Source organism: Numenius arquata, chromosome 2 (genome assembly GCF_964106895.1).
Source record: "Numenius arquata chromosome 2, bNumArq3.hap1.1, whole genome shotgun sequence".
In the NCBI taxonomy this organism is placed as follows: domain Eukaryota; kingdom Metazoa; phylum Chordata; class Aves; order Charadriiformes; family Scolopacidae; genus Numenius; species Numenius arquata.
The window spans coordinates 108,179,488-108,206,995 of record NC_133577.1 but is presented as its reverse complement, the minus strand read 5'-3'; the positions used below and the strand labels follow the sequence as shown (position 1 = coordinate 108,206,995).

Genomic DNA, 27,508 nt, shown 5'->3' with positions numbered 1-27,508 from the left:
AACCGTGCCCAAGAATTTTAGGAGTTTGCTAGTTGGCATAGGCTAAAATCATGCCAGAGACCATTCAAACAATTAAGCAATGTAGACAGTTGTATTCAAGTACTCAGGAGTGTTTCCAGGCTCTATGTAATTTATAGTTCTAGCTCCAGTGTTGCATTTGTATCCAGTTTGAAGTACTGAGCAGAAAGAAATTTAGTTGCACATTAGGGCTTCTCTTTGTGACTGCCATAGTTACTGGTCTGCCTCTTACAGACAAAGTCTCTTTGCTGATTTTTATGAACAAGAACAAAAAGTTCAGTTGAGTTCTTAAGCTGTCTAAATCTCGCGTAGAAGTGAAAATCTGAAACGTAAGTGTGATGTGGGGTCATTTGAACTTTACTATGTTACCACCTGGGAAATCATCAAAGTTGCTGCCTGGAACAAGGAAAAAAAAAAATAAGAGATGCTTTGATAAAAGATGAAATGTAGAATTTATGATTTTTACCTTGAAAGTAATAGCTACCTTTTTCTTTTTAGACGATGTCTTCAGCAGTTGTTCAAATATATGCAGCAGATCGTAATGCCATGTGGTCAAAGAAATGCTGTGGTGTAGCTTGCCTTGTAAAGGACAATCCGCAGAGGTCATATTTTATCAGAATATTTGACATTAAGGTAAGCATCTTTTTTTTTTCTTTCAGACTCCTCAAGCTTGGTTGTATTCATTCTGCATTTGGAATTGAATGAGTGTAAGTTGTTGTAGCTACAAACTCATAGAAATTCTCAAGTAAATGGTTATGCTTTAAGTGGTTCAGTTACAGTGCTTATTAATAGGCAACTGCAACTTTCTCAGGTATTTTAAATTTAAATTATTTCATAGATGTCAGCTTTTATGGATGAAATAAATATCAGATCCAATTTTCTTACAGCACACAGAAGCTGTCATATATGGATCTGACTAGTCAAACTAGTGAAAGTTAGTATAGTGTCACTGATATGGATAGCTGTCAAAATTCTAGCAGGTGTTGCTACTTTGATATTAACAAAATATATGCTGTATTCTGTACAGGTGGAAACAATCTTTTTGATTAGTGTTGGGGCATATGAAAACCGCAGGACAAACAAGTGGGATTTTTTCCCCTCCACAATATATACATTCATACTGAAGGTCTTTGTCCTGTTATAATATTTCATTCAAGACAGTGGGAACTAAGAGATGAAGTGTCTTAAGATGTGTTTTCATAACAAAAATGATACTAAGAAGCATAAGTCCTACTGACTTTGAGACTTTGGAAAGCTTCCCATTATCTCTACAGCCAGGAACAGCTCGTTATCTGTCAACGCTCAGTGCCTGAAGTCTCTCAGGTTTGTTCAGGATTGCCAGTTGGCACTTGCATTTGACTTTGTGATTTGGTCACTTGACTATTAGACTTAGTGAGAAATCTCTTCCTTGGGTGCTGAACTATAATGCCATTCATATGTATTTCTAAAACTTCCTAAAAAGGTGAGATTTTTGTTCCCTTTAAGTTAACTGTTTTCAAGTCAAGCCTGAGATAATAACAGGAGACTGTTATTATTCTCCTTTATTGCTCGTGCTCTCCTTTATTATCCTCTATTGCTCGTGCTGTTACCACTGTATTTCTATCACTGGTCACTATTACTGCTCTCAGCATCACTGTTGCAGGATTGTAGAACATGAAGGATGTTTTATGAAAGCATCCAGGAATTTGAACAGAACATGGTGACCTGATGCAATAGTCTTCCACAGCTCTTCCACAAGCTCCAGTATGTTTTGATTATTTATTGAGCTCATTCATTGGATTAATAGCAAGGTAGATGCTTAACAGCATGTACCTTCCAACTCTTAGTAGGTTCTATTGTGAAAGAAGTTGAACTCTGCAATTTGTCCAAATTTCTCAATCTTTTTTTTTCTCTTCTTTTCAGGATGGGAAATTATTGTGGGAGCAGGAGCTGTACAATAACTTTGTATATAATAGTCCTAGAGGATATTTTCATACCTTTGCTGGAGATGTGAGTCTCAACGTCTTTACCTATCTTTAAATGCCTTTTATTTGAATACTATCTTCTTTTAATATAACTGAGGTTTTTATTTCATTCTGTAAATTATTTGTAAAAGTACAATATTATCTGTGTTCCTTGAGGCTTTTTAAGCTTATTTGTAAAAGGATTTTTTTAATCTCAACTAGAAAACTTAATCCATAGGATAGAAGCATAAAATGCAGTTCTTTATTTTGAACTCCCTTTAATGAAATTACGTTTTGACTTGCAGATGATGTTTGTGAAATACTATATATTCTTAAAGCACAAATTTTTCTCTCCCCACTTTGATTCGATGCTACAAGATTTTGCTCAAATTTGTTAGCCATGATCTCTAGAAATTTGATTAGTAGACAGAGATTCCTAAGATAGAATGCTTCACTAAGATTTAGTTCTAAATTTGCAGTGATGATTTTTTTCTGATTATACCTTCAGAAGGTGTAAGAAGACATTTAAGAAAGCCTTTGAAACATTTTCTTAGTCATGGGTGGGGGAATATTAATGTTTTTCAGACATGTCAAGTTGGTCTTAATTTTGCTAATGAAGAAGAAGCTAAACTATTCCGCAAAACAGTAACAGATTTACTTGGACGACGGCAAAGAAAATCTGGTAAATATTCAAATTAATCTTAAATTCAGGCTTGTTTATGTTGTTCTGGGGGGAGGCAGGAAGCTACTTCTGTGTCTGAAAGCTACTGGAGGCACTACTGCCATATTTACATTTAAAAGTAATTGTGTTATTAAAGCGTGCTTCTTTACTCTGTTGTGCAAAAATAATATTTTTCTGAAATAACTTGATGCTCCTTGCTGTAAGTTTCCCTGTAAAATGAGACTACAAGGTTTTGGTGTTTGAAAATATAGATCAGGAGGAAGCAAAAATGGTATGCTGTCAGTGGGAAAACTAGAAATCTTTCCGTAAGCTGTTTTCACATTTGACTAAACCCTCTTTTAGCTCTGGGCTGTTTATAACTGATTTGTTTAAATTCAGCCCAAGTGGGTTGTAACAAAGATTTTACCATCTGGTATGTTCAATAGTTCATGTGAATGAATTTTTGGCATTGGTCCAGCGTTTAGTAGAGAAATATCTTCTATTCAAAACTAGTGATCTTGACAGCCAAGAAGGGGAGACATAATGTGCCTATACTGTCCTTAGCAGCACAGGACAGCCTGAAGCACTGCATGCTTTTTGCCAGCTGCAAGATGCCTTAGGAACATGGTCAGTGTTTTAAAGGGAGCTCAGGCTTCCTACAGATCTTTTCTTGGTCCTTTTCTAGGGACCCCATAAACAACTTGCCTGTCAGATAGCCATATATGTCCATGAAGAATAAGGTGATATACAACATGGGCTGGGAACACAGGGATGTGCTCAGGCTTGCTCTAAGCTGTAGTGTGGACTTGTGTTCGAGCTACAGGATGTGTTTCTGGAATTGAATTGCAATGCAATGTAGATTGCAATTAATAGAAGGAAGTAAGTAATTAATAGAAGGAAATGTAATAGAAGGAAGCCCTCATATGGGAGTGCTATCCATGCAAGTATTCTTGCAAACCTACGTGATCTATATGTATTCACTTGGATTTCATTCTGGTGACTCAGGTGCAGAACATTTGTTCCAGAAGATTAAATGGCTTCTTTAAGGTTCCCTCTGCTCAGAATTAAAATAACTTCATAGGGTTTTACGAGAAGAGGTGGGGTCATTAAGAAGTGGTTAATAGTGTTTCTCATACTTGTGAAAAACACGTCATCTTGCATCAGCTCGCACCTCCTCTTCCTGGAGTTTCATTCTACTGTGTGTCTAAAACACAGCGCTAACAGTGCACAGACATGACTTGGAAGGAAATATGCGTTATTGACCATAGCAAACTTTGGTGGTTCAGTCAAAGCCCCTGTTCACAGGACAGAGGTTCAGCTCTGTCCTTCCACATAGACTTGTGTTGTTTTTTGTTGTGTGTTTGTTTTTTTCCACAGGACCACATAAGTTTTTCTTCTTTACTCTTTGAGCTACTATCTTGGGTTTTGTGCTCAAACTCATGTTGTAGGATTATCTTACTCCATACAATGTCTTTAACAAGCAAACAACTCCCCCTCTCCAAACACAACTTGAAGACAACTTTAATAAAAAAAAAAAAGAAAAACTAAAACAAAAATCTCCACTTTTTTTTTTCTTTGTTAAGAGCTACAAAACAAGAATTGAAACTAATCATGAGATTCCTTAGTCAAGCCACCAGATGGAGTTCTGTATTTGTCACTGATGCAACTATATCTAATTGTGCTTATAAAATGCTTGGGATTTGCACATGGCCAAGTCTAAGCTGATTTGCTGCTGTTGTGTGTGGGTTTTTTTATTTATTTATAAATGCTTATATAAAACATTAATTTATATATAATAAAAATGATATATAAAATCTGTATATTATTTATATTATATATAAAATTTGTGTGTATTCTAACGTGTCTTAACTTCTCAAACATAGTGGTAACAGACTGGTAGCTTTGATGCTTTTCTGTTTTAATGGGACTTTTACTGCCATGCCTTCCAAAATAGGTTTCATTTCATGCAATGACAATGCCACCTGACATGCTCTCAACTGAAATGAGTACTCCATGTGATCACTTAGCAGCCTGTTATACCATTCAGGTCTTGCTAGGAGACTTTTCCAGGAGTCTTATGGAAAGCTTATGGTGTTGGAAGGTAGCAAGAACAGCAGTTTTGGCTCACAAAACTATGTCTTGGTGCCGAGCCTAGTAAACAAAATATTGTCTAACAGCTGTAAGAAGAGGCAACAAGAGTATTCTGCTCTTCCTCACTCGGAATGAAATGCACTCGTGATACAGACAACTCCTGAGTAAGTGCATCTGGAGTTCCAGAGAGGTGACAGTTTGGCTCCAAATAGAGAATGTACAAAAGCTTGTGAAGATACAGAATATCTAATAGAGAATAGAATGAGGGAGAAAGGCAAAGAAAGAATTACTGATGTGTCGTCGTCTTAACCTTTTTAATATCAGGTTGGTTTTCATCTAGCTAAATTCTGGTTTTATTTTTTTTTTTTTAATTCAAATTCTTAACCTTAGGTTAGGAAGAAATTACTGTAATCAATTAATTTCTCTGGTAGACTTACTTAAATAATCTCTTCATTTACTTCTTTACCGATGCCAAATAGTTTTCCTGGTAAGCAGGTTTCTCTTCTCAGTGCTTGTCGGTGTAGGACATTCTCACTTTGGGTATTCTTGCACATAGGTACCATTAGTTTTTATATTTATTATCCTGCCTCAGGAGTGTTAATGTGTGTACACATACACGTTTCCTCTCCACATTCTGAGCAGTCAGCTATAAAAGGGCAGCAGAGCCTTTGTAGAGCAGAGCCTTGCTCTTAACTGCCTTTCTGAACTAGGAGGCTTCTTGACCGATGTTTTATGGACCGATTGTGGTGGGAGCTCTGTTAGCCCTCTCTGAAGCTGCCTTTTTCCTCCACAAGCTTTTAGCTCCTGATTCCCTTCCTAATGCATTTCATAAGCCTTAAGCTGGATATTTTTTATATGGAGAGCTGCTTGCTTTTTTTTTGTAATCTTTGATCACAGCTTTTGGTTTTGCTGCCTGGGAGACAGCGGCATCTCTGAAGTGCTCAGCTTGTATTGGATTCAAGTCTCAGCAGAGATCATTCTTATTTCCAGGAATACTTACTGAAAGGAGCTGTGTTTTTTGGACATAGGCAGCTGGTGAAGTTGATCTGTTTTGGATCAGTAGGCATCTCCATTTTAAAAAAAAGTCGTCCACCACTCTCCAGTCAGATCGTCTGCACTTCAGAACAGGAATTCATATTTTCTAGTCAGCAGTGGGAACAACAGAAAACCGGATCTAGTATCTTTGGGCCACAAATTAATCTTTTGTATACGCAGTAGAAACTACAGGAAGTGATTAAAATGTCTTGCTTTGTTTTCCACTATCTTTTCTCTTGAACTCTTTCTTCTAATGAAAATTGTAATGGATTCCCATGATTTGGCCTAAGGCCACTTAACACTTGCTATGAATACCTCCTGCTTTTGCCAGCTTCCCATCCTGTGCCAAACGACTTGCAGTCAGTCCTGCACTCTCCTTTGCTGTCGCTGAGTTGTTGAATAAAACCCTAATTGTGTTCCAAAAGTTGAGTTTGGGTTTGGGTTGGTTTTTTTTTTTTTTTTGGCAACACAACAGTGGTTTCTTAAACTGAATATTCTAGGAAGATAGAGCACAGTATTTGGCCAAAAAAGCTGCTTATTTTTATTTTTTTAAACCTTCTCCCCTCAGACCTGACACCTTCTGTTGAGGCACCCTTGCAGAGGTTCTCCACCTCTATGCCTAAAGCTAACCTGATGTGAGCTAAGAGGCAACTGGCTGTCTAAAGAAGGCTTGCTCAGCAAAAGTTGAATCTCAAGAGGTTTTGGTCACCTTCCTCTGAACGTTTGATGACCTTGACAGGTTCTTTATTCCTGCCTGAAGATCAGCTGACTGATAGGAGGCTGTGTGTGTTGCACACTTAGGATTGTGCATTTTTCTTTGCTAGGACGAGATCAACACCATCTGTGGAGACCCCTTCTCCCTTCCCCTTATGTTTGTGTCTGGAAAAATATAAGAAGTTAGCAGTTTTTCTGGGACTTGCTCAGAAGTGAAATGTCTGTTACAAATTCTTATTACAAAACTCTTGGGGGTTCCTGTTAGACTTCAGATACTCCAGGTCTGAAAGGGAGGGATGTACCGTCTTCCTTGTAGAGCCATGTTTTTTGGTGTGGTGAGATGACAAACTGCTTGCCCATGTGGCTACTGCTACTTAAGAGTGTGTGTGTATAGGTACACAAATAGCGTAACTGTGTACTGGGGGTTTTGAAGGACAGTTGCCAGGCAGGCAAATGTTATTTTTGGTGGGTTGTAGGGTAGGTATATATGGTAAATAGTAATTAGTAGTGAGGGAAGGAGAATTTACTGTTGCAGGCTAGAGAGTACTGGGGTGCAAAATGTTTACAGCTACATTTTAAATCATCAAGACAAATTCTTCATGATCTGTGAAACAGTTTGCCATTGTGAATAGAATATCTGATTGGTACTAAGGAGATTCTAGTTCTCTTCTGTATTATTCATTTACCTGTTGGATAACATAGGTGAAGTGTCTTGCCCCTCTGTGTCCTATTTTCTTTGCATAAAACCAAAGATAATATACTTGAGATTCTGTGGGAGAACAATACTGTATAAAAGTGCTAATTGTATTTCAAACAGAAGTGAAGGAACAGTCTCAGTTAGTGGAAATCAGAAAGCATAATGTTTCAAAAATCTTGCTTTGATAGGTTGTACCAAAACATCTGCTATTTGAATATTTCACCTTATTTTAGAGTCAAAATGTCTGAAACCAACTCAGTAGCTATTTCCTTATGTTCCTACTCGGTTTGCTTACTTGAAATAGGTGCTTATTATCTAAGATTGGGGCTTTATTGTTCTGTAATGCTTTGTTTCAACTGCACAACAAGTAGGCTTTAAGTATATTAATAGATTCTGAAGTTAGAGTTCAAGGTCATTGAAAGCTTCACTACAGACTAAAATTTAGAATGAATTTTTCTGTAATACCTATGAATAAATAGCTCTTTTTCTTTTTCAACAGAAAAAAGACGAGACCCGCCAAATGGTAAGCTTTTTACATGAATCACTGCATTTTATTTTTTCCTACTGCTGTCATTTGCTGTTTGTGTTTAGCTTTGTTTTGGACCTGTTCAGGATAGTCATGTGGTGGCAAAAGCAGTAAACTCTTATTCTGGAGGCCTAGTATATTTGTTTTGTTTCTGTTCTTTGGTATTTGTTTAGTTGTAGCTTTAAAGACTTGTGGCTTAGCTGGCATTTGTAAAGAATGTTTTTGGAGGAACATGCTTCATTGCAAATAGTACAGAGGCCCTTCAGCTTAAACTTAGAAGAAAACTACCTTGCATTTGCTGCTTCATCTTGAGACTATGCATTATAATGCATATTCTCAATATAATGCATATAGGATCACTATACAGAAATGAATGCTGAAATTAAATGTTAGCCTATTTTTCTAAAGTCAGGCATAATGATGACAGATTCCTTAAAACATCCATAAAATCGCAATTTCACTATATCTGGCTAACCGAGTAGTATATGACATGTCACGAAACAACTACGTTTGTCAGTATTAAACTTTTTTTTTTTTGGCAAGAAGGATGATTTGAATCTACTTGCATCTCGGGAATACATCTCGCTGGCATGAAGATACAGGTTCCTTAGGAGATCGTCTCATTAAATTGATGGAAGGAGTTAAAACTGTGTATCAATTTAATCCCAAAACTTTTAACCATCTATTCTGAAATCAAGTGAAAAATGCACATCAATGAACATCAAGTTTGGAGTCTTTGTAGTTCTGAATTCACACTGAAGTTTAAAAAGGGATTTCTCCTGTGATATTTCTGTTGGTGGTCCAGGTCATAGGTCATATCACTGTATGTGTTTGCTGTTTGAGCAAGTATAGTCAACAGATCATCTGAGGTCCCCTTACGACTTAAGGAGGTAATCTTAAATTTAAACTAACCAAGACATCCAAGCATCTCAGTAGGTCACCAAAACAGGTAATCCTTAACTAATCCTGAATTATGGGAACTGCTGATATCTTCTCTATCCAAATAAAGCCCACTCCCACCCCCCCTGTGGAATACTATTTCCTTTTCATAAACAAGTAGTTTTGAGGAAGTTCAGGCAATCGTCAGTTTAGATCAGGCATTTTTAGTATCGATTCCTTTGACTGGGACTGGGTTGTTTAGTTTTGAAACAATCAAAGTAATACCGTCCATGATTCTTACCAGCTTTTCTGAGCTTTCTGAAGGTTTTAACTGTTCTGCCTCGAGTGACGTTTACTTCTGTTCATCTAAACAGTGCATCCCTGATAGCAATGTCTGCAGAGCAGATGGGAAGGAAAACAGCAGTGGTGACTGTGTAGTGCCACCTACCACAAAAAATTTAGCTTTTGTCTCTACTGTAAATGCTACCACCAATAACACAATTTGTTTGTCTAGTTTGCTATCTGTGACTAGAATAAGAAGAAAACTGAACCTGTAAAATCTAAGCTTGCAAAAAATTTTTGTGCTTAAAATAGGCCCCATAATTCATCCTGTAAGACCTCAGGCAACATTTTTTGAGAAAAATACTTGCATACTAAACTTGCATTCTTTGGTCCTATGCCTTTATCCTGAATATTCTGTGAAAGACAGGTTTGTGCCCAATGTTTCAGGTTTATAATCACTAGCTGAAGCTCTGAGCATCTCTGCTTTTTAGTAAACTGTTTCCCTGGGACATCCAACTACTCTTTCACAGCCTTTTAACTGTTTTTCTTTTCTGACTCTGTCAAATTCTATAATGCCTGGCTTCTCTGCTGCCAGAGAGTTAAGAGTGGTCATGCCCTCTGTAGTCGCAGGGAGGCATGGTCAGGTTATAACCTCAGGTGGTTATACTGTATACAGATTCTGCATTTCAGTATTTAGAATTCAGACTAGTGCAGATATATACTATCAGCATGAAACTGGGGGGAAGAACCTGCTGCAGGATCAGCTAGTTTTTGTTTTACTCTCTATATGCAGTGAAAATTCTATTGGGGGAAAAAAAAAATGGAACACCAGCTTTTTGTGTAGTGGGTATCAATCCATAATTACCTTTAAAACTGAAAAACAAGAACAATCACATTTCTGTACTCACATGATCCATGCTTGAAATACTGTGGGGAATTTTGTTCTAGTGGGGCTTGTTTGTCTGGATTTTCTGCATGTGTTGAAGCTGCGTGGAAAAAGCACTCTGTCTTTTCATGTGATGTTTTCAGTGGTATGGATTTAAGTTTGTTTTTTTTTTTTTTGTAGAATTGCAGGATTAAAATCAAATTGGCATTAACAGTTATGTAAAATGTATTAGTCTGTAATTTCCTGGGATTTATGTTCTAGTCATTTGTAATAGCTAGGTCTCTTCATGCAAATAAAGAAGAGTTACTGTGGTTGAACTGACCTCTAGTAAAGTTCTGGATGAAATAAGGATTTGTCAGAAAATCGGGTTTTGAGGGAATCTTTAAGAACCATGTGGCGGAATTTTGTTTCAGATGTTAACTAGAACAGTTTGCGTTTATTGTAGGGCTCTCTGTAGTCTGAGACAGATGCCTAGAGAGGTTCTAAATAAAATACAGAGATTTCATAGCATTAACATTTCAGAATGTTCTGTACTACATTTTCTGGAGCACCTTCTGAAGATGTCACAAGTATTGGTAACAGTGGATGCTTAAGACCACTGTACTGTCAGGTACTTCCCCACGATGAGCTCTATATGCCTCTCTCATCCTCGTTTATTGAGCTCTCTACACCTGATGGGGAAGGTGCATGTCTTATGATGGGAAAAATTTTACTGGATATAAATATGGCAGTTCTAGAAGAGTGCAGTTCTTTCCAAGGTTATTTTATCCCTCGTGGACATCTACGGTCTAAAACTGACGGTAAGAAAAAATCTGATCTTTAAGAGTTCACTGTGATCTCTGGCATTAATATTAGTATCAAGGAATTAGTATCAGGCTGTCAGTCCCTAATTTCAGCTCAGATGAATAAAGCTTCCGTATGCAAATGGCTGCTGTTTTGCATGGTTAAAACCATGTATGATTATTTTAGGATTTTACATGCAAGAAGGTATAATTTCAAAGACTGTTAGGAATTGTGAGAAGATTATCAATAACTTCAGTATAGCTTTTGAGACTAGAAATATCACCGTAATGTATCACGGTAATGGTGAGAAAATCTAATAGGTGATTTAAAGTGATAATGAACTCCTACAGTGTTTTTGGTTTTGAATCTAATGAAATTAAGACTGTAATTTTCAATTAATCCTGAAGATTTACTGATCTCCACTTGTTAATTTTTGGGTTGATTTGGCAATTAGTGAATTCATGCTAACTTCAGGTGTAGCTTTAACAGTACAAATTGTTTTGTTTGGTTGCACGGGGTCAGTTTGTTTTTTGGTATTCTCAAAGGACAGTTGTCTAGATCATAACATTTCTAGATCAAAGCACTTCTGCTTAACAGAAAACACTTTAGAAATTCTTCCTACAGTTTCAGTGCACTTTTAAATCTTGTCCTTTAAGACTCCTACAGGAACGTAGGAGTTGTCATACAGTTTTTAGATGAGTTTTGTCTAGCCCAGTGTCGTGTTTCTGTTCTTGTTTCTTGTTCTGGCCAGTACTAGGTGCTTCCCACTGAGGCATTAACATAGCTGACATTTGGAGTTTATCTATTGTATTGTCTCCTCCTTTCCGATTTGCACTTTAGACTGTCAAACCTAAAGCTTGTTTGTCTTTTCAGAATGCTTAGACTTTGAATTATCCGCATAAAATGCAGTTTCAAAAAAAATAATGTCAAAAATAGGTTCAGATTTATCAAAGCCTAACTAAACATTTTTATTGTCTGCCCACTAAGACTGGATGCCCAAGTCTTAATTTAATTGATTTGTAAACCGTTGGGTAGGAACTCGCAGCAGAGCGGAGGATGCTTTTTAAACTGTTTCTGGTCAAACTGGACCTAAATTGACTGCTTAGTTTCTATTTTGGAAGAATGAGATCACTTAACTTTTTGCAGATTTCTTTTAATAAGTGTGTGTGTGTGTATATATATATGAAAAATGTATAAACTGCTTCTTAGTATTTAAATACTGCTATCACTTACTTACGTCAAGGGTTTTCTTCTGTCAGAACTGAAAAAGCCTAAGTGTAAAACATGCTAGGTATGTTTTTTGCTTGTATTATGCAAGTAATATAATAACAAAATGTTAAAATTGGCATATAATTGGTATAATTCGAATGCATTTTAAATAACGAGGATAGTAATTTGAATTGTTTATAATGAAGAACAAAGTTTGAGAACAGAATTCATAATGTGAGTGTTTAATTTCTATTTCTGGTGGTGTTTTCACTGTTGCTGCTCTTCAAGCTTATTTTCTTATCTGGGACTTTTGCAAATCTGTCAAAGAGTAAGAAATAAGAAATCCTGAATAGTTCCATAGGTACTGTCACATAGTTGAAGACAACAGTATGTCCAGAGCAGCTTTATGAAGTTCTTGTGATATTCTACTTCTGTGTGTGATAGCAGAAAGCATTCCTACTTGGGGCTTCTTAAGCAAAAGTTCTCTCTCCGTTAAGACCAGTTTACTGTGCTGCCAGGGTAATTGCGTGCTGGGCGTTACTGTTTGTGGCACTCACTTCTTCGATCTTGTCTAGGATTATAGACAAGTCTATGCTGAACCTTAATATGTCTTTTTCCATGTGTTCTGTGCGCACGAAAGCTCTTTAGTTTAAAATTAATTTCTTTGCAAAACTTGCAAAAATAAAATTCTAGATTAGAAAATGTTTCTGCCATTGCTCTGCTCTGGCAACATGGCTGGGGTTTTGTTTTTTTTTTTCTTCAGCAAATAACTTAGTTTCTGTTTCTGACATCCAGAACCCAGCCGGATGCATGTGGCACAGAGGCCTATGGCTACACTACAAGTATTTTGCCACTCAAAAAAAAAAAAAAAATTTGTAGTTTAAATATGGCTTTGTTGAAACACAATAGTAAAAATCCTGTACCTTACTTTCACAGGCCCAAATCTACCAATGGCAACTGTTGATATCAAAAATCCAGAAATTACAACTAACAGATTTTATACTCCACAAGTCAACAATATTTCATATACCAAAGAAAAGAAGAAAGGAAAAACTAAAAAGAGAAGATTGACAAAGGCAGATATCGGAACGCCATCTAATTTCCAGTAAGGACTCTTTTTTGAGTTTGGATTTTGTCTTTGGTGGGGTGTGTTTTTTCGTTTGTTTGGGTTTCTGTGTGTGTCAGTTACACTTGCAAACGCTCAAGAGTTAAATGTGTGGCTGTTTTGTGTAACCTGAAGCACAGTGAATGCCAGCCAGAATGCTGCAGGGTTTAAAAGCAAGTTAGTTTATACACAGGTGAGGGGTTTACTGCAACTATAAACAAAAAGTAACTTACTATCCTAAAATAGTTCAGAAGACAATTTAGCTGCATAAAAATGTCTTATTGAAGTGGTCAGCTCAGTGCAGACGCATATTTAGCTTCAGTGGTCACCTCTTTTAACACTGTTACTCTTACAGCTGTGCCTGCTTAGCTATGCCTCCTCACACAAAATACACAAGCGGGTCCTGGCTTGTCATAACAGCAGAAATGATATAGCCATATTTTTAGATCTGGCTTTCTATTTACAAACTTACTTACTCCTGGTATATAGGCTTGTACCCGTATCTTATGATGAAAATAAAGCATGCATGTATGCACCTCTTAGGAATGGGTTGTTTTTTTCTAATATTGTTTCTTACCTATCTTCAATCTTTTAGAATAGTCATAATGTATCATTTGAAGCTTCCTTTTCATGAAACTTGAGTTTGGTCGGTTTAACTCTTGTTTTCCTGAACTATAATTTGGTATTTTAATCTTCTGCTGTTAAAAATAAGTGTGCTTTATTTGCTAAAGCAACAGGAATTTAAAGAGCTTGAGTTAGTTACTGGAAAGATCAGCTTCTGTGAAGTATTAGCAAACCAGTGTGGGGTTTACATGCCAAGTGAATGTCTTGTTCTTTTGAACCATTATTTTGCATTGCTTCCACTGATGTGCCTTCCCAGAATAAAATTCCATAAAAGTAATGCTGCTGTTACCAGTTACAGTAATGTTACTGCACAGTGTTTTGAGAGCGTGCTCTGTAGAATGGGGTGTTGGACAGAAAGTAAAAGGAGAGATGGGCTAATTGCTTCCCTAACCAAACCATGCTTAGACAGTTCACACATCAACCGCGTTCTTTGTGATCTGCCTATCGGTGAAGTGCTGCATCTATTAATGCCACTTAAACTGAAAAAGGCAGAAAAGGAGGAGGAGTGAAAGAAAGAAAATTGAATAGTGATTGGTAGCTGGTCACTGTTGTAGTTCTACAGATGCAGACTTCAGCATATGCAGACAAAATCGCAAATAATAATTTGCAGTAATGTGTTTTACCTCTGATCAGAATTTGTGGAAGTTGTGCAGCAGTGCAGATATAAAATGAATTTGAGACTTTGTTTATAATGTCTGTTAGGGTCTGACCATTGCAAAACACTATGTGCACTCATTAAATATTAAAGGAGACCAAGAGAAGCTGAGAATAAGATGATAAAATATTTAATGAAGTTCAAATGAAAGATGTGTTCCCGTAGCATTAAATGTAACACTAAATTGCAAATTTAATCTTTGCAAAGGAAGATTGAAAGTGTGTTTTGTTCAGTTTAAGGATTAGTTAAGTTTCCTGTAGAGTGCAGCTAAGTGTCATCTTACTGTGGAAGTACTTTAATTGCTGGTTTTGTACAAACATACAGGAATTGGTGTTGGGTACTGTTAGGCAAATATGCCAGTAGGATAACTTGTATGGAACGAGACAGAACGAGAGGGAATGGCTTCAAGCTCCAACGGGGTAGGTTTAGACTGAACATTAGGAAAGAATTTTTCACAGAAAGAGTGGTTGGGCATTGGAATAGGCTGCCCAGGGAGGTGGTTGAGTCACCATCCCTGGATGTGTTTAAGAGACGTTTAGATGTGGTGTTGGGGGATATGGCATAGGGGAGAACTTTGTAGTGTAGGGTAGATGGTTGGACTTGATGATCCCAAGGGTCTCTTCCAACCTAGACTATTCTATGATTCTATGAACTTGAGCTGTGAGACTAGTGAAGACCAACACTGTCACTGGTTGTTTATGCCAGATCAAAGTTGCAATTAGTAGATGCAATTTTTAAATCCATATCTGTCTAAGAGAAGGCACTTCCAGCATTGAGGCAAAAAAATAAGCTATACTTAACAGTAATATAACTTATTGCTATGTACATTATTTTAAATAACTTAAGAGTTGCAGTTACCTGGTAGGTATGCATTTTCATTGAAACGACCTCTGGAAAACAATGTTTTACAGTCAATGTGTACAAGTAACTTATTTTACTCTAAAAGATGAAAAATAAACAAGAAATAATGCTAAAACTAGTCCATATAAACTTTAATATCGATAAAGTACACTCAGCTCCAAATCAGGTTATTAATATTATTTAATATTAATTTTATGCTAATTAAATGGACTTTTTTTTTTAGGCACATTGGACATGTTGGTTGGGATCCAAACACAGGTTTTGATGTAAGTAATAAGCTATCCAAAACACTGAACAATTAAAAGCTTTAGAGGCTTTTTAATGTAAATTGTGAAGATCGGCATTAAGTAAACTTTACTGTACATCAAAACAGTTATAAACTGTGATTTTATAATATGATTCAAACAGAGAGATGTTGGAGTAGAAGGGAATAGGAGAGATCCAGGACTGAGGGGAAAACATGCAAAACTTAAGCTTTTAGTGTAAGGTATTTAACTCTCCTAAAATAGTCTTTTCTGACTGAAAAGTCAACCCGGAGACATGTCCTTGGCTTTGCTCTTCCTTTTAACTACATGGTTTGTGGGTTTTTTCCCCCAATACAAATGATATTTTAAAAAATTCTTCTGTTTCAAGCTTCTTAAAAGTAATGTATCTGTCTTGCAGGTGAACAATTTAGACCCAGAACTGAAAAACCTGTTTGATCTGTGTGGAATTTCAGAAGCTCAACTAAAAGACAAAGAAACTTCAAAGGTCATATATGATTTCATTGAAAAAACAGGAGGTGTGGAAGCTGTTAAAAATGAACTGCGCAGACAAGGTGGGATTCTTTTTATTTCCATGTAAAAAATAGCAGGGCATTTTTGGCCTTAAGGATTAGAGTAGAAGCTGTTGATGATGAGCAATTTTTGATTCTCTTCTCTGGACTTCATATCACCACAGTTGTGTTGGATTTCATAATGTTTCTGTGTACCATACGCTATGTAAAAATGTTCATGCATTGACCCACGAGAGTTCCCTAATGAGTAAGGATCTTAGCTTTGTCAGTTAAATAATTCCCGTAACGCTTAGTGTGACTGTAAAGCTATGCAGTATATTGCATATAGACTTTTCAGACTGTGTATGTTAAATATTTATTGTATAACCTCAATCTTATAAATAAATTAAAATCTTAGCAACATTTCTGTTGTCAGTGACAGTAGTAGCATGTGTCTGATGGGTGTCTGTGTGGTGCCCATTTACCCTGGCAGTGCTGTGTAATGAACTTTGCAACAGCTAGAGGCCTGCAAATTTTATATGAATATTTCAAAAAGAAGAAAAGGGGGTTTCTAATTTAAAGTAAAAAGTACTAGCTTTTAGTAGGCTTCTGCTGCAAGAAAATTCTCAAATAAGCCATTTCCTGCCTAACCTTTAAATGTAATCTTAGCTGATGCATTATCTAGCGGAACATACCAAGTCAGTCTGAAAATTATGCTGCCAATGTCAGACTTTCAAAAATTTGCCTAGAACACTTCTCAAGAAAAAAAGGATATAAACTTATGCCATTGAAATTATAGCAGTTTGAAACTAGTGAATAAATTGTTCAAGCGACTGCAGAGATACAGATGCAGGGTACAGTGACTTGTTACATTTATTCCTTAGGTCCCCCGCGGTGGAGTGGTACGTATTTGAGCTGGCATCTAAGCATATGCTTCAAAGTACTTATGCTGCTGTGTGATTTCTTTCCTAGATGAGAAGCCTTAGTCCACATCTGTTTGACTGCAATACTAAAAATTATAGTCAAACTTCTTAGCTCAATTGCAAGCAAAATTTCAGTTACCTTTTTTTTTTTTTCTCAGTAAGAAATCAGTCAGTTTCTTAATTCTGTGTAAATGTTACGGAGTTGTTGATCCCAGACAACTGACCATAAAGTTGGATTGAGAAGACTTGCCTTGGAGTCTTACGACTCACTTTAAATACTTTAAAAACGCCTATTTTTCTATTATGTATATGTTAACTTCAAGTTATGGCTACTTGCATGTATGCAATTGAAAGAAAAGCCGCCTCATCTTTAACATGCATGACAATAATCTACCTCTGTGCTTTTTGAGAGAGGTAGATAAAATATTCCAGTATTTCAGTGGGTTTACCTGCAATTATGTTATTTGATGTGTAGGCTTGACTGCTGTTTGAAGTGTTCTTTCTCAACTGAAACACATTTTTCTGTGTTTTATTGCAAGAATTTCTGTGCTTATGTGTTCACCCTGCTGGGATGTTGACTGGAGAGTTGCAGACACGTTATTCTGCTCAGATAGAAGTTACTTTCTTGTTTTTCCTGCCCTTTGCCTAGTTTTTGGTACTGTTTGGGTTTTTTTAGTGACAGTACCATCAATAGAAGATTTTGTGTGGTGGGGTTTTTTTGTTAATAGCCATGTTCAGATTAATACACATTTATAAAAAACTAAATTATTTTTTGTTTGTGTGTACCATGTGTTGGGGAGAAGGGAGAGGGATGAGGTAATGGTGGTCCCTCCTTGTTCCTCCTCCCTCCCTTATTTCTCTCCAGCTGAGTGCAGACAAGCCTTATAGGAGCTCCTGAACTCTATTTTCACAGATTGGATGTGGCCTATCTTTCTATATATGATGCAAGTTAAACCGTACCCTACAGCAAAACTTAAACCTTGTGTTCAAAATCTACAGACTCTGGAGCATGACATTGTTATGTATCTTTTTGCTAATACAGAAAAACTGACTGTAATGTTTCCTGAGTAAGTCATATTTGAAAATACTGGCCTCCGGTGGCCGAAAAGGAAACTACAGTCATGTCAGACAAAAAGTGGTGGAATACTTTTTTTTTTTTTTTTTTTTTAAATCAAGAATGTTGGCAGTATGGCTCTTGCAAAATATATGAAGTTTGAGAGAAGATTCTCCCCATGTTGTTCTTTTAGAGGGATGGAAAGAAACAAAGCAATTTGTGGAACTTAAGAACATAACATGTAATTTTCTCTAAGGTGAGCAGAGAAGGAGGTACTGAGGTGCTAGTGTCTCCTACTTCCTCAAAATCCCTTTTTTAGGAATGTCCCCTCTATTCCAGTGCAGACAGCCTACTTGATCAGCATGTAACAGGAAGGACGTAATAGAAAAGGTAAAGAAGTATCTTCTTGAGTGTAATACCCTTTTAGTTATCAAAGCATATGAAATAAAATGTGAATTTTCTTAGTTATGCAATGCCACCTGGATTATTAAGTAGTTACGTGCAACAACCACGCAACATAAAGAACCAGAAGCCATTAGATGCTTAATGGAAGAGGAAGTGAAACGATGCTATTTAAAATGCCATTAGCAGAGCAAGTACATTTCAAGGCCACTTCATGTAGAAATGATCCTGTGTGTTGAGGTTGCCCTGAAGTTGTTTCCTTTCTGCGGTCCCTTCCATAAAGATATTGTTGGAACTAATTTTCAGTAAAAGGGACTAAGAGTCAGTTTATGTTGCATTGTAATGCATTAATTGGGTTTTTTTGTTGTTACTAGAAGATGATGCTTCAAAAAAATATTTGTCTGTAATTCCCTAAAAAAATAACGAATAGATTCCACAAAGTGGAAATTCTGTATTTCACTTTAAGTGTATTTTCTGAAACCTCTTTTTCTTGCCTTCTATCCTAGCTCAACAAAATTTTAAAGGATACTTTTGAAATTTTTCTGCATTTTGTCATGAGAAATTGAGAGACTAACTTAATACACTTGGATTATGAAAAAAATTGCTGCCATAGGACCAAACCAAAATGAATGACCATGCTTGGTTTATGACTTCAGTTAGTTTTTTTTTATTTATTGCACTATTGCACTTGCTTCCTACAGTGTTGATTCTTTTACAAAATACATGAGAGACATTGGGGCTATATTTGGCTTGGTTTGCATTCATATAAGCATAGCTTATATTCAGCTATATTCAACTTCCTCCAGAACTGGTAAAATTTGCACGGGCACAGAGATCCTTGCAAAAGGCAAGGCAAAGCCTTTTTCTTTTTCTGCTAGTCTCCAAAAGACTTATGGGTATTGAGTAGCATGTAATTGTAAATTGTTTTGTTTCATTTCAGCGCCACCTCCACCACCACCGTGCAGAGGAGGCCCCCCTCCACCTCCACCACCACCTCCCCATAGCTCCGGCCCTCCTCCTCCCCCTGCTAGGGGACGAGGGGCACCACCTCCACCTCCTTCAAGAGCTCCCACAGCAGCACCTCCTCCCCCACCTCCATCTAGACCTGGTGCCACAGTGCCCCCACCTCCTCCAAACAGGATGTATCCCCCACCACCACCAGTGCATTCATCATCTGCACCATCTGGCCCTCCTCCTCCACCACCACCACCAGCAAGTGGGTCATCTGTTCCTCCACCACCACCACCTCCTCCGCCCCCTCCTGGTCCTCCTCCACCACCAGGCCTTCCTTCAGAGGTTGATCACCAGCTTCCAGTTCCTGCAGGAAACAAAGCAGCACTCTTGGATCAAATCAGAGAAGGAGCTCAGTTAAAGAAAGTAGAACAGAACAGTCGACCAGTGTCCTGCTCAGGAAGAGATGCGCTGTTAGACCAGATACGACAGGGTATACAGCTAAAATCCGTGAGTAAAAGCTGTTTCTCATCTCTGTCCCCTTGAAACTTGCAAATGGCTGCAGCATTGCAGTGTGAACAGTAACTCATGGCTCTGTTTTGGGCTGGATCGTAACTTCTAGAGTTTTTGAAGTGATGCTTTAAACAGTAGTACTGAGAAAATGCTTAGAACGCATATTTGCTATAGAGGAGTATTGGTGCATGAAATTACCCTTGTTTCAAACTGATTTCTCACTTTTCAGTAAAGCTTTAAGCATAACTCATACCATGATGATACCACAGTATTGTGGCTGTAAAGACCTTTTGCAAGCACTAAGAAAGGTCCTTAATACTTCAGTAAAATGATCTAAACAACTGCAGGGCATGAGTTCAGCAGTAATGGTAGTGGAAGGCAAATACTAGATTTTTTGTTTTATTTTTTTCCATCTTAAAATGGGCCTGTGCTTTGGAAACATTGAGGCTTGTAAGAAGGTGGCTGCCTGTGTCTAGAAAAGTGCCACCCGTGAGGGATGCTTCTGCTGTTCCTGCTGCAGCTCAGGCTATTACTATTTCTTCTTGATGCCACTGAATATCTTTAAAATAATTTTGACTGTAGGTACTTTTTTTTTTGGCCGCTCTTCTGCATTTGAGGCTTTTGATATAAAAAGTGTGAGGGCACGTTAATATTTATTTGCCATTACAGATATGCAGCATCAAAGTCTATTACTTTCAGAGGGATTATCAACCCAAAGCAGACCTGGTTAACAAATCCAAACAAGAAAAAATAAATTGTGGTGTATACCAAGGATAAAATAAATAGTGATTATGCAACCATACAAATCACGTCTGTACAACCATATTAAGAAGCTTTACTTCAGCTGAGCACTCACTTCATGATAGTCCAGAGTTGAATTATTTAATCTTAAGTATAGACTAGCTACAGTTGGAAGCTACTAGCTTTTCCATTCAGGTTGGAAAAGACCCTTGAGATCATCCAGTCCAACCATCAACCCTACTCTACAAAGTTCTCCCCTACACCATATCCCCCAACACCACATCTAAAGAGAAGACACCACATCTAGAGAAAAAGTTGACTTTTTTAGTAAATAAAAACTTAAAAACTTAGCTTGAGCTAAAGAAACAAACTGCAGTTTCGCTCTTCCTTCTGACTGAAAATGAACTCATTAATCTTTTAAGGAAGTTTGTCTCAAAATACACAGGTTCTGTTTGGTAATTACATCTTTCTATCGTGTCCTTTTTTCCAAGGTATCTGATGGTCAGGAGAGCGCACCACCAACACCTGCACCCACCTCAGGAATTGTGGGTGCATTAATGGAAGTTATGCAGAAAAGGAGCAAAGCCATTCATTCTTCAGGTGAGTCTGGAATCTTTCTGACCTCACAGCGTCAGGTTTTCAAGAGTTAGTATTTCTATTCAATGTAAAATATTGTTGGAAAAAAGCATGGATTTCAGCATATAGTCCAATACAGAATGCTCAAGGCAGATCCCTAGTAATGGGTTGGATGGTTACTTCGTGCTGCTTTGAGTTACTGGTATATAGTAGCTTGCGGTAATACTGAATTAAAAATTACCAATCAAGGTTAATATTCCTATAAAGACTTTTTTTCTGGTACAACTACCTTATTTTTATCCACTAGATGTCTGATGAAATAATTTATCAAAATATTTTGGAAGGAAGGCTTTTAATGCTTTCTGTTTCTAGAAGCCAAAGCTCTTGCAGATTCATGGTCTTAAAACTGTGGCTTCCAGTGTGCTTTGGATGCCACCTGCTGGATAATAATCAGATAACTTCTGTTACTTGACTAATCTCATACTAGTACGGAATCAACTTTTCACACTTCAGCGCTTGGGCAAAAATAAGGCTGCAAGAGGATTTGCATTTTTCAAATACCAGCAGTTCAGTAGCTGCAGTTGCAGCTGTTTGGTTACATCTCTTTTGTTTAGGCTTTTTTTTCCTTCCAGAGCTTGTCTTGTACCAAAATTGCACTTGCAGTCTGCAAATCATTTGACTAAGTGCTATATAGTCTATTGATTTGCTGCCCTATGTACTAATCTCTAATTTTAGTACTTTACATAAATTAAATTGGATTTGTTCAGCCTTGAGAAAAGAAGGCTTAGGGGAGACCTTATCAGCACCTTCCAGTATTTAAAGGGTGGCTACAGAGAAGTTGGAGGCTCCCTTTTTACAAGGAGTCACGTGGAAAAGATGAGGGGTAATGGGTACCAGTTACTCCTGGGGAGATTTTGACTAGACACAAGAGGAAAATTTTTCACAGTGAGAACGATCAGCCAGTGGGGGGTTGCCCATCATTGGACTCAGCTGGACAGGGTTCTGGGTCATCTTGTCTAGACTGTGCTTTTGCCAAGAAAGGTTGGACCAGATGATCCTTGAGGTTCCTTCCAACCTGGTGTTCTCTGATAAATACCAGAAGCGTGCTGCCAGGGAAGGAAATGCTTTTGCCTAACAAATAAGTAATTTAATTCTAACAGGCTACAATTTTTAAATTATGATACATATTAAAAATACTGGAAGGCTCAATAAAGTTAACAACAAACATTTATGTTGAAGTTGTAACACTTTTGTCATTTTAATTTGGTACATGCAAGTGACTTGCTTTTTTTGTCTTACAGATGAAGATGAGGATGAAGATGATGAAGAAGACTTTGAGGATGACGACGAATGGGATGATTGACCATATATTATTATATATATATATTTTTTAAGGTGAATGATATACTAAACACTACTTTCTGTCTATGGATTCTGTAAAATTATCATGTAAATGTTCTACCAATTTGCTGTATATTTTTGTTGCCTTTTGCTTTTTTATTAATCTGTGCAATACCTCATTTAATCTGTAAAGGTTTGTCATAATCCTCTACAAAGCTACTCCCTGTTAATGTGTGCAAGTTTACACCTGGATGATCATGTACATGTGAATACTTTCCATTCCATCAATAAGGGAGTCTAAATGTAATATGTGAGATTGACAAAAACCTTAATGTAATTTAGTTATAATGCAAGAAGGAAAACACTATTTTCATACCCTACTTTTTCTGTATCTAAATTTTCTTATTAAAACCTAGTATAGCACTATGTTCTTTAAGTGATGCAGCTCTTAGTTTATTTAGCCCCTTCATTGCAAATGCAATGCTACATGAATGTTGAGGCTGGTTTATACTCTTGCATGGTTTCAAATACATCACAACATTGCAGTTCAGATCTTAGCAGTATGCTTTACAGAAAACAGAATCAGTACAGAAATGCACAGCTAGTTGTGAAGATTACCTTGCCCGAACTGTAGCAACACTGGCTGCTATTGAACAGCAGTAGTGATTAAATCCTTCAATTAGGGAACTCTCTATCTGAAGTTAAACAGGGTGGCTTTACATTGTAATAGTGGTAAAGGCATCTTTGATGCAGACAAGTTCAGTCTATTTTTTTTTTTTCCTTCCCAGCTCTTACTTTCAGAATGAAGAAGCGTAAATTACTGGGGGCTATACTGGAGGCTGGCAATTGCTACAGTTTGATTTATTTTTAAAATCAATTTTATGTGGTTTTCAGGCTGAAGGGCTGTGTCTAATGCTTGCTTCAATAATGTTTAATTACTTTTAGAATTTGTAGGACATTGGTGTACTAATAAAGTAAACATAAGTGGTATTACTTTGCAGTCTTTGCGTTATGGTACACAACAAATGCTGAAACACCAATCCTACATCCATAAAGTTGGAAAGCCATTAACTCGGAATATACACTTTGAATAAATACTGAACTTCATGGCAATATTCTGTCTTCATATGTTGGCTTTAAGACCAAGGGTTGTGATGAAGATCAAGAACCCAATTAACAAGAATAGTGTTTGAATAAGTGGACGGAAAATGGGATTCTCATTTCACAGCTTGCACATTTATATAAGTTGTACTTCGTAGTGCAGTAAACATTGGCGTATCTGCCTATTACAAAATACTAATCTATGCTATGTGGGTATTTAATATCTGCAGCAGTAATTACTGTACTTACTGTAACTTTCAGGTAGAAAATCTTTTTAAAAACCACATTATCTGACACGGAATGTTTAGTTAAGTCAGTCATACTTGGAGTGTAGTTAATGCATAGTGTCCTGGGTCTTTGACTGTAGTCAAGCTGTCACATTAAATTTAAGTTATCGGAATTGTATTGACTGAAACCCAGTGTTGACCTGATCTTGACAGGCTGGACCTGCATGATACGGCTTGGATTTCTAAACCAGTTGTAACCTAGTCTTTAGGGAATTAATTTAGTCTTATGAGAAGAAAGGAAAGTTGCTGAAAAGTAGTGGGAGAGGTAAGGTTGTAGTTAAATTATTCAGAGGATGCTAACTTCCTTCTAAGAGTAATTTAAGCACATAACTTGAGGAAAAAAATTTCCAAGTGGTCTCACTTTCTTGCAGTAACTTTTGTATTGCCCTCTGCTGCTAGAAACACTTCCTGCTGGCTTTGCTGCTGGAATGGCTTGAGCGTTGGATCAAGTGCAAGTGCAGCCTGGGGTAGCTAATGGCAGTGGAGTTAAGAACTTGTGTATAAGGAAAATATTTGTATGGCTTTCATATAACTTCTGGCACTGCTCCCTTATTTTTATTGCATATAGGGCATTTTAAAATTAAGCAGATGAGGCCTAGAGGTTTTCCTAACATGCTACTTACTAGATATGTTTAGCTGTTATGTTCCCACAATTGGAATTTCTGTAATATAGTTAATAATTAAGTGTCACAGTTCATTAATCAAACTTCTGTTCCAGGTTTTGGGACCTCTGAAGTTACCTTATTGAATAAAACTTTGATTTGTAGATACTGGCCAAAGAAAGCTTTTGGTTTTCCTACTTCTTTTCCTTCATACAAAAAAAGTACACTCACATTCTGTGGTGTCCAGGTTAATATTTACTTTCAAGTAGTGTTTGTACATGATAAACTTCAGGCATAAAGGCTGCAATGGCAGTGAAGTTAGTCATAACTGCATGCTTCAGCACTCCGCCACTCGCCCTGCAAGCAGAAGGTCGCATTTCATGATAGTGGTGCATTGTTGCTAAACATTGTTATGAAGGCCTCTCTTATATTATATAATTCTGGTTAAATGACTGTCCAGATAGCCTTAGCAACTAACAAACTAGCATGAGGCTTTTGTATCTCAACACTCTATGTGCATAGACAATATCAGCTAGCCACTTGTACCTATGAAATCCGTAAGAACTTCTCAATCATTCAGTTTTCCATTTATCGAACTGAAATTTTTAGTATGTGAATTTTTGAAATGTACAGTGAATAGGATGTTGCACTGGTGGCAATTCATCATGGAGCATAATAAAATTAATTTGACCCAACCAGCGTAAAACTGTGTGGTTTTTAAGTGCTGATTGTGGCACAGGTTTTAAAATAGATCTGCATATTGATTACATGCTTGAAAAGTAACTTTGGTCGCCCGGCCAAGTTTGCAGAGCAGTAAATAGCCGCTGTCAAATGGCAGTAGTTTTCATGTCTCTGGAAAGTTGGATTGTGCTGGTGAATAAACACAATGAGGAAGAATGTGACACCCCGACCCCCTGGCAGGTCCCACGGCCGCTCAGCGGCTTCTCTGGAAAGGGCTCCTGCTGCAGGCGAGTGCAATAATCCCACGGCAGTTCAAGGTCAAACAAACCTGGCTTCGTTAATAAACGCTCTAGAAGGGGGATGAAGCAGTTAACTCTTGTCGGTGAAAACTCTAACTTAAGAGGTTTTTACAGATGTAAATCTTTGTCTTGGCGTTGTAGTGTTTGAGCTCAGGACCCCTCAGGGGTCTGCTTTCCCCCTCTAAAGCACTGGAGAGTCAGCACTTCAAATTTTTATCTGGTGTACGCTTTCTTTTGAAGTTTAGTACTTCTCTGGTTTTTGGTCTTTAAGTGCGAGGCAAAGTTGGAGTTGTTACTTACAGGGTGTGCTGAGGTGTATAATTATTTCCTCTCCACTTAGTAAAAACAGCTTAAAACACGCTTTTGAAAGGAGGCTTTTCTTTCAATTTTTTATTTGAGGATGGTTACTTTCCCAAGTGCGATGTATGTAAAGAGGAAAAAGGAGGAGAGAACCTTTTAAGACTTACCAATCCATTGCAACAGCCTTTATCTAATCATTAGAGGAATTCCTGGCCTAATTAAAGTTCCTGAAGCTTAAGTACAGTGATAAGCAGCTTTATTTATAGAAAAGTGAAAATGGTTTAGGGAAGCTTAGAAGATACTAAACCTCTGTCTCCCAAAGGGCCAGTGTCCTTTGACTGGAAGGACTCCTGTTGCTATGGATTTGTTTACTGCCTGGAGTTTTCTTGGGAGTGAGAAGAAGGGAAGGGCAGCACGAACTAGAACGTGAGCTGTGGAGGTTTAATGTCCGTGTTTAAGCCTGACGCTTCTCTCTGAAGTAGCATTCCAAAGTTTGAGGATGTTTATACAGTTGTCCAAGAGACTTTTTTTTTGTTTTCATTTTAATCACCAAACTGCTATGGCATGTCTGCTATTTTGTGCTTGAAAAAATAAACCAGTAGTTGTTTGAAATCACAGATTTGAAATTAATGCAGATACATGTTGAGAAGTAGAATCATTGCATCAATATGGAAACATAAATAATGAGCTGTTTTCTGCCAAATTTTATTTCATGCTATTTCACAGTATTTGTGGAGTAACCTGCTAGAATAGTAATTTATCAGGTATTTAATTTTTTCTTTATTGTAGTTTTGGGTAATACCTGCAGAACTTACCCATCTATAAACAAATTTAATACACACCTGGAACTGTGAAGCTTTGTATTTTATATTTCTTGTGGTTTATATCTATTAGTACTGACAAACATACTTAAGGCCCTTTTGCTAGCGCTCTAAAGAGTTTTTGGAGTCTTTGGAGTGAAATTCTTGAGCCATTACTTCATGTGTGTGTTTTTTCCCTCCCTGAAGCTTAATCATCTTTTCTGAGTTGTGTTACTCGAGCAGTATGAATTTTAAACGTGTTACTTGAGGACTAGATGAGGGGGTGTAAGCTTTTCTAAGGGAAGAAAACTTCAGAGAAGTTTTAAAAAACAGAACAAGTTCAAAACCAGCCATAAACCCGCATTATATTTTTGTATGTGCCAGCTGGGGGGACACAATTCGATCTGGAGTTTAAAGCTTAAGGAATACGATAATGCTTGTATCATGTATCGGACAGAAAGTATTTGCCTAACTGACATGGGCAGGCATGCGAAATCGGGAATTGGCTCTTCTGGATGTTGATGCCAAAAACCAGGCAACTGCCAGAGCAGTTGGGCTGGACTTGGGGCCCCTGGTTGGTCGATGGGGCTTTCCCAGGTACTCGGGATACAAGATGCACAGACTGACAGAATGGTGAGAAACCTGCATCCTTTATTTCTTTTTTTTTTTTTTTTTTACTAGATGCTACTATAGAATTTTTCTGGTTAGAATAGTCTTTTGGACCAAGACAGCGCTTATTTCATCATGAAGGGAAGAAACGATCCTCAGCATATGGTCCTTTGTGAGGGTTGTGCCTGTCCAACTGTCAGCAGAGAATCTGCTCTTATTTTTAAATTCAAAATGAGATGGAAAAAGGGGTCTAGGCCCAGTTAACATAAAACATGTTCTCCGTGATTGGTCTCCTTAGGGTCATGTGGGGAAGCATGAAAGGCAAGTGGCTACAGCAGAAATCTGTTTGGTAGTAGCATTCTCTCTCAAGGCCCTACATCAAGCACTAAGTTTTCATTAGTAATAGCTTTAGTTACTTAACCCTTAGAGAATATATTACTAAAACTTACCTGCTGTGCCCAAGACAGGTAAGAGGAAGGTTAGTTCTGGAGAGCAAGGGAACCCCTCTGCCATCAGTCACGTTAAACGGTGCTCGGCCCCGCATTTTTTATTTTTGACCACGCTAATAGTGGGTTACCTGGTACAAGAACAAATAGCAAGCTCTT

General features: G+C 37.4%; 1 protein-coding gene across 1 annotated transcript in view; it reads left to right on the top strand.

Annotated features, from left to right (window-relative positions):
* Positions 1 to 24,902, top strand: part of WASL (WASP like actin nucleation promoting factor) — a 52,757-nt gene extending 27,855 nt beyond the window's left edge. The window contains exons 2-11 of the mRNA XM_074168224.1: positions 517 to 651; positions 1,921 to 2,007; positions 2,547 to 2,643; positions 7,659 to 7,682; positions 12,661 to 12,829; positions 15,193 to 15,235; positions 15,633 to 15,786; positions 19,043 to 19,563; positions 20,799 to 20,907; positions 22,185 to 24,902. Of these exons, the coding sequence (XP_074024325.1) occupies positions 517 to 651; positions 1,921 to 2,007; positions 2,547 to 2,643; positions 7,659 to 7,682; positions 12,661 to 12,829; positions 15,193 to 15,235; positions 15,633 to 15,786; positions 19,043 to 19,563; positions 20,799 to 20,907; positions 22,185 to 22,246 (1,401 nt within the window). The 3' untranslated portion in view covers positions 22,247 to 24,902. The remainder of the gene's footprint in view (positions 1 to 516; positions 652 to 1,920; positions 2,008 to 2,546; positions 2,644 to 7,658; positions 7,683 to 12,660; positions 12,830 to 15,192; positions 15,236 to 15,632; positions 15,787 to 19,042; positions 19,564 to 20,798; positions 20,908 to 22,184) is intronic.
* Positions 24,903 to 27,508: the final 2,606 nt, after the last annotated feature.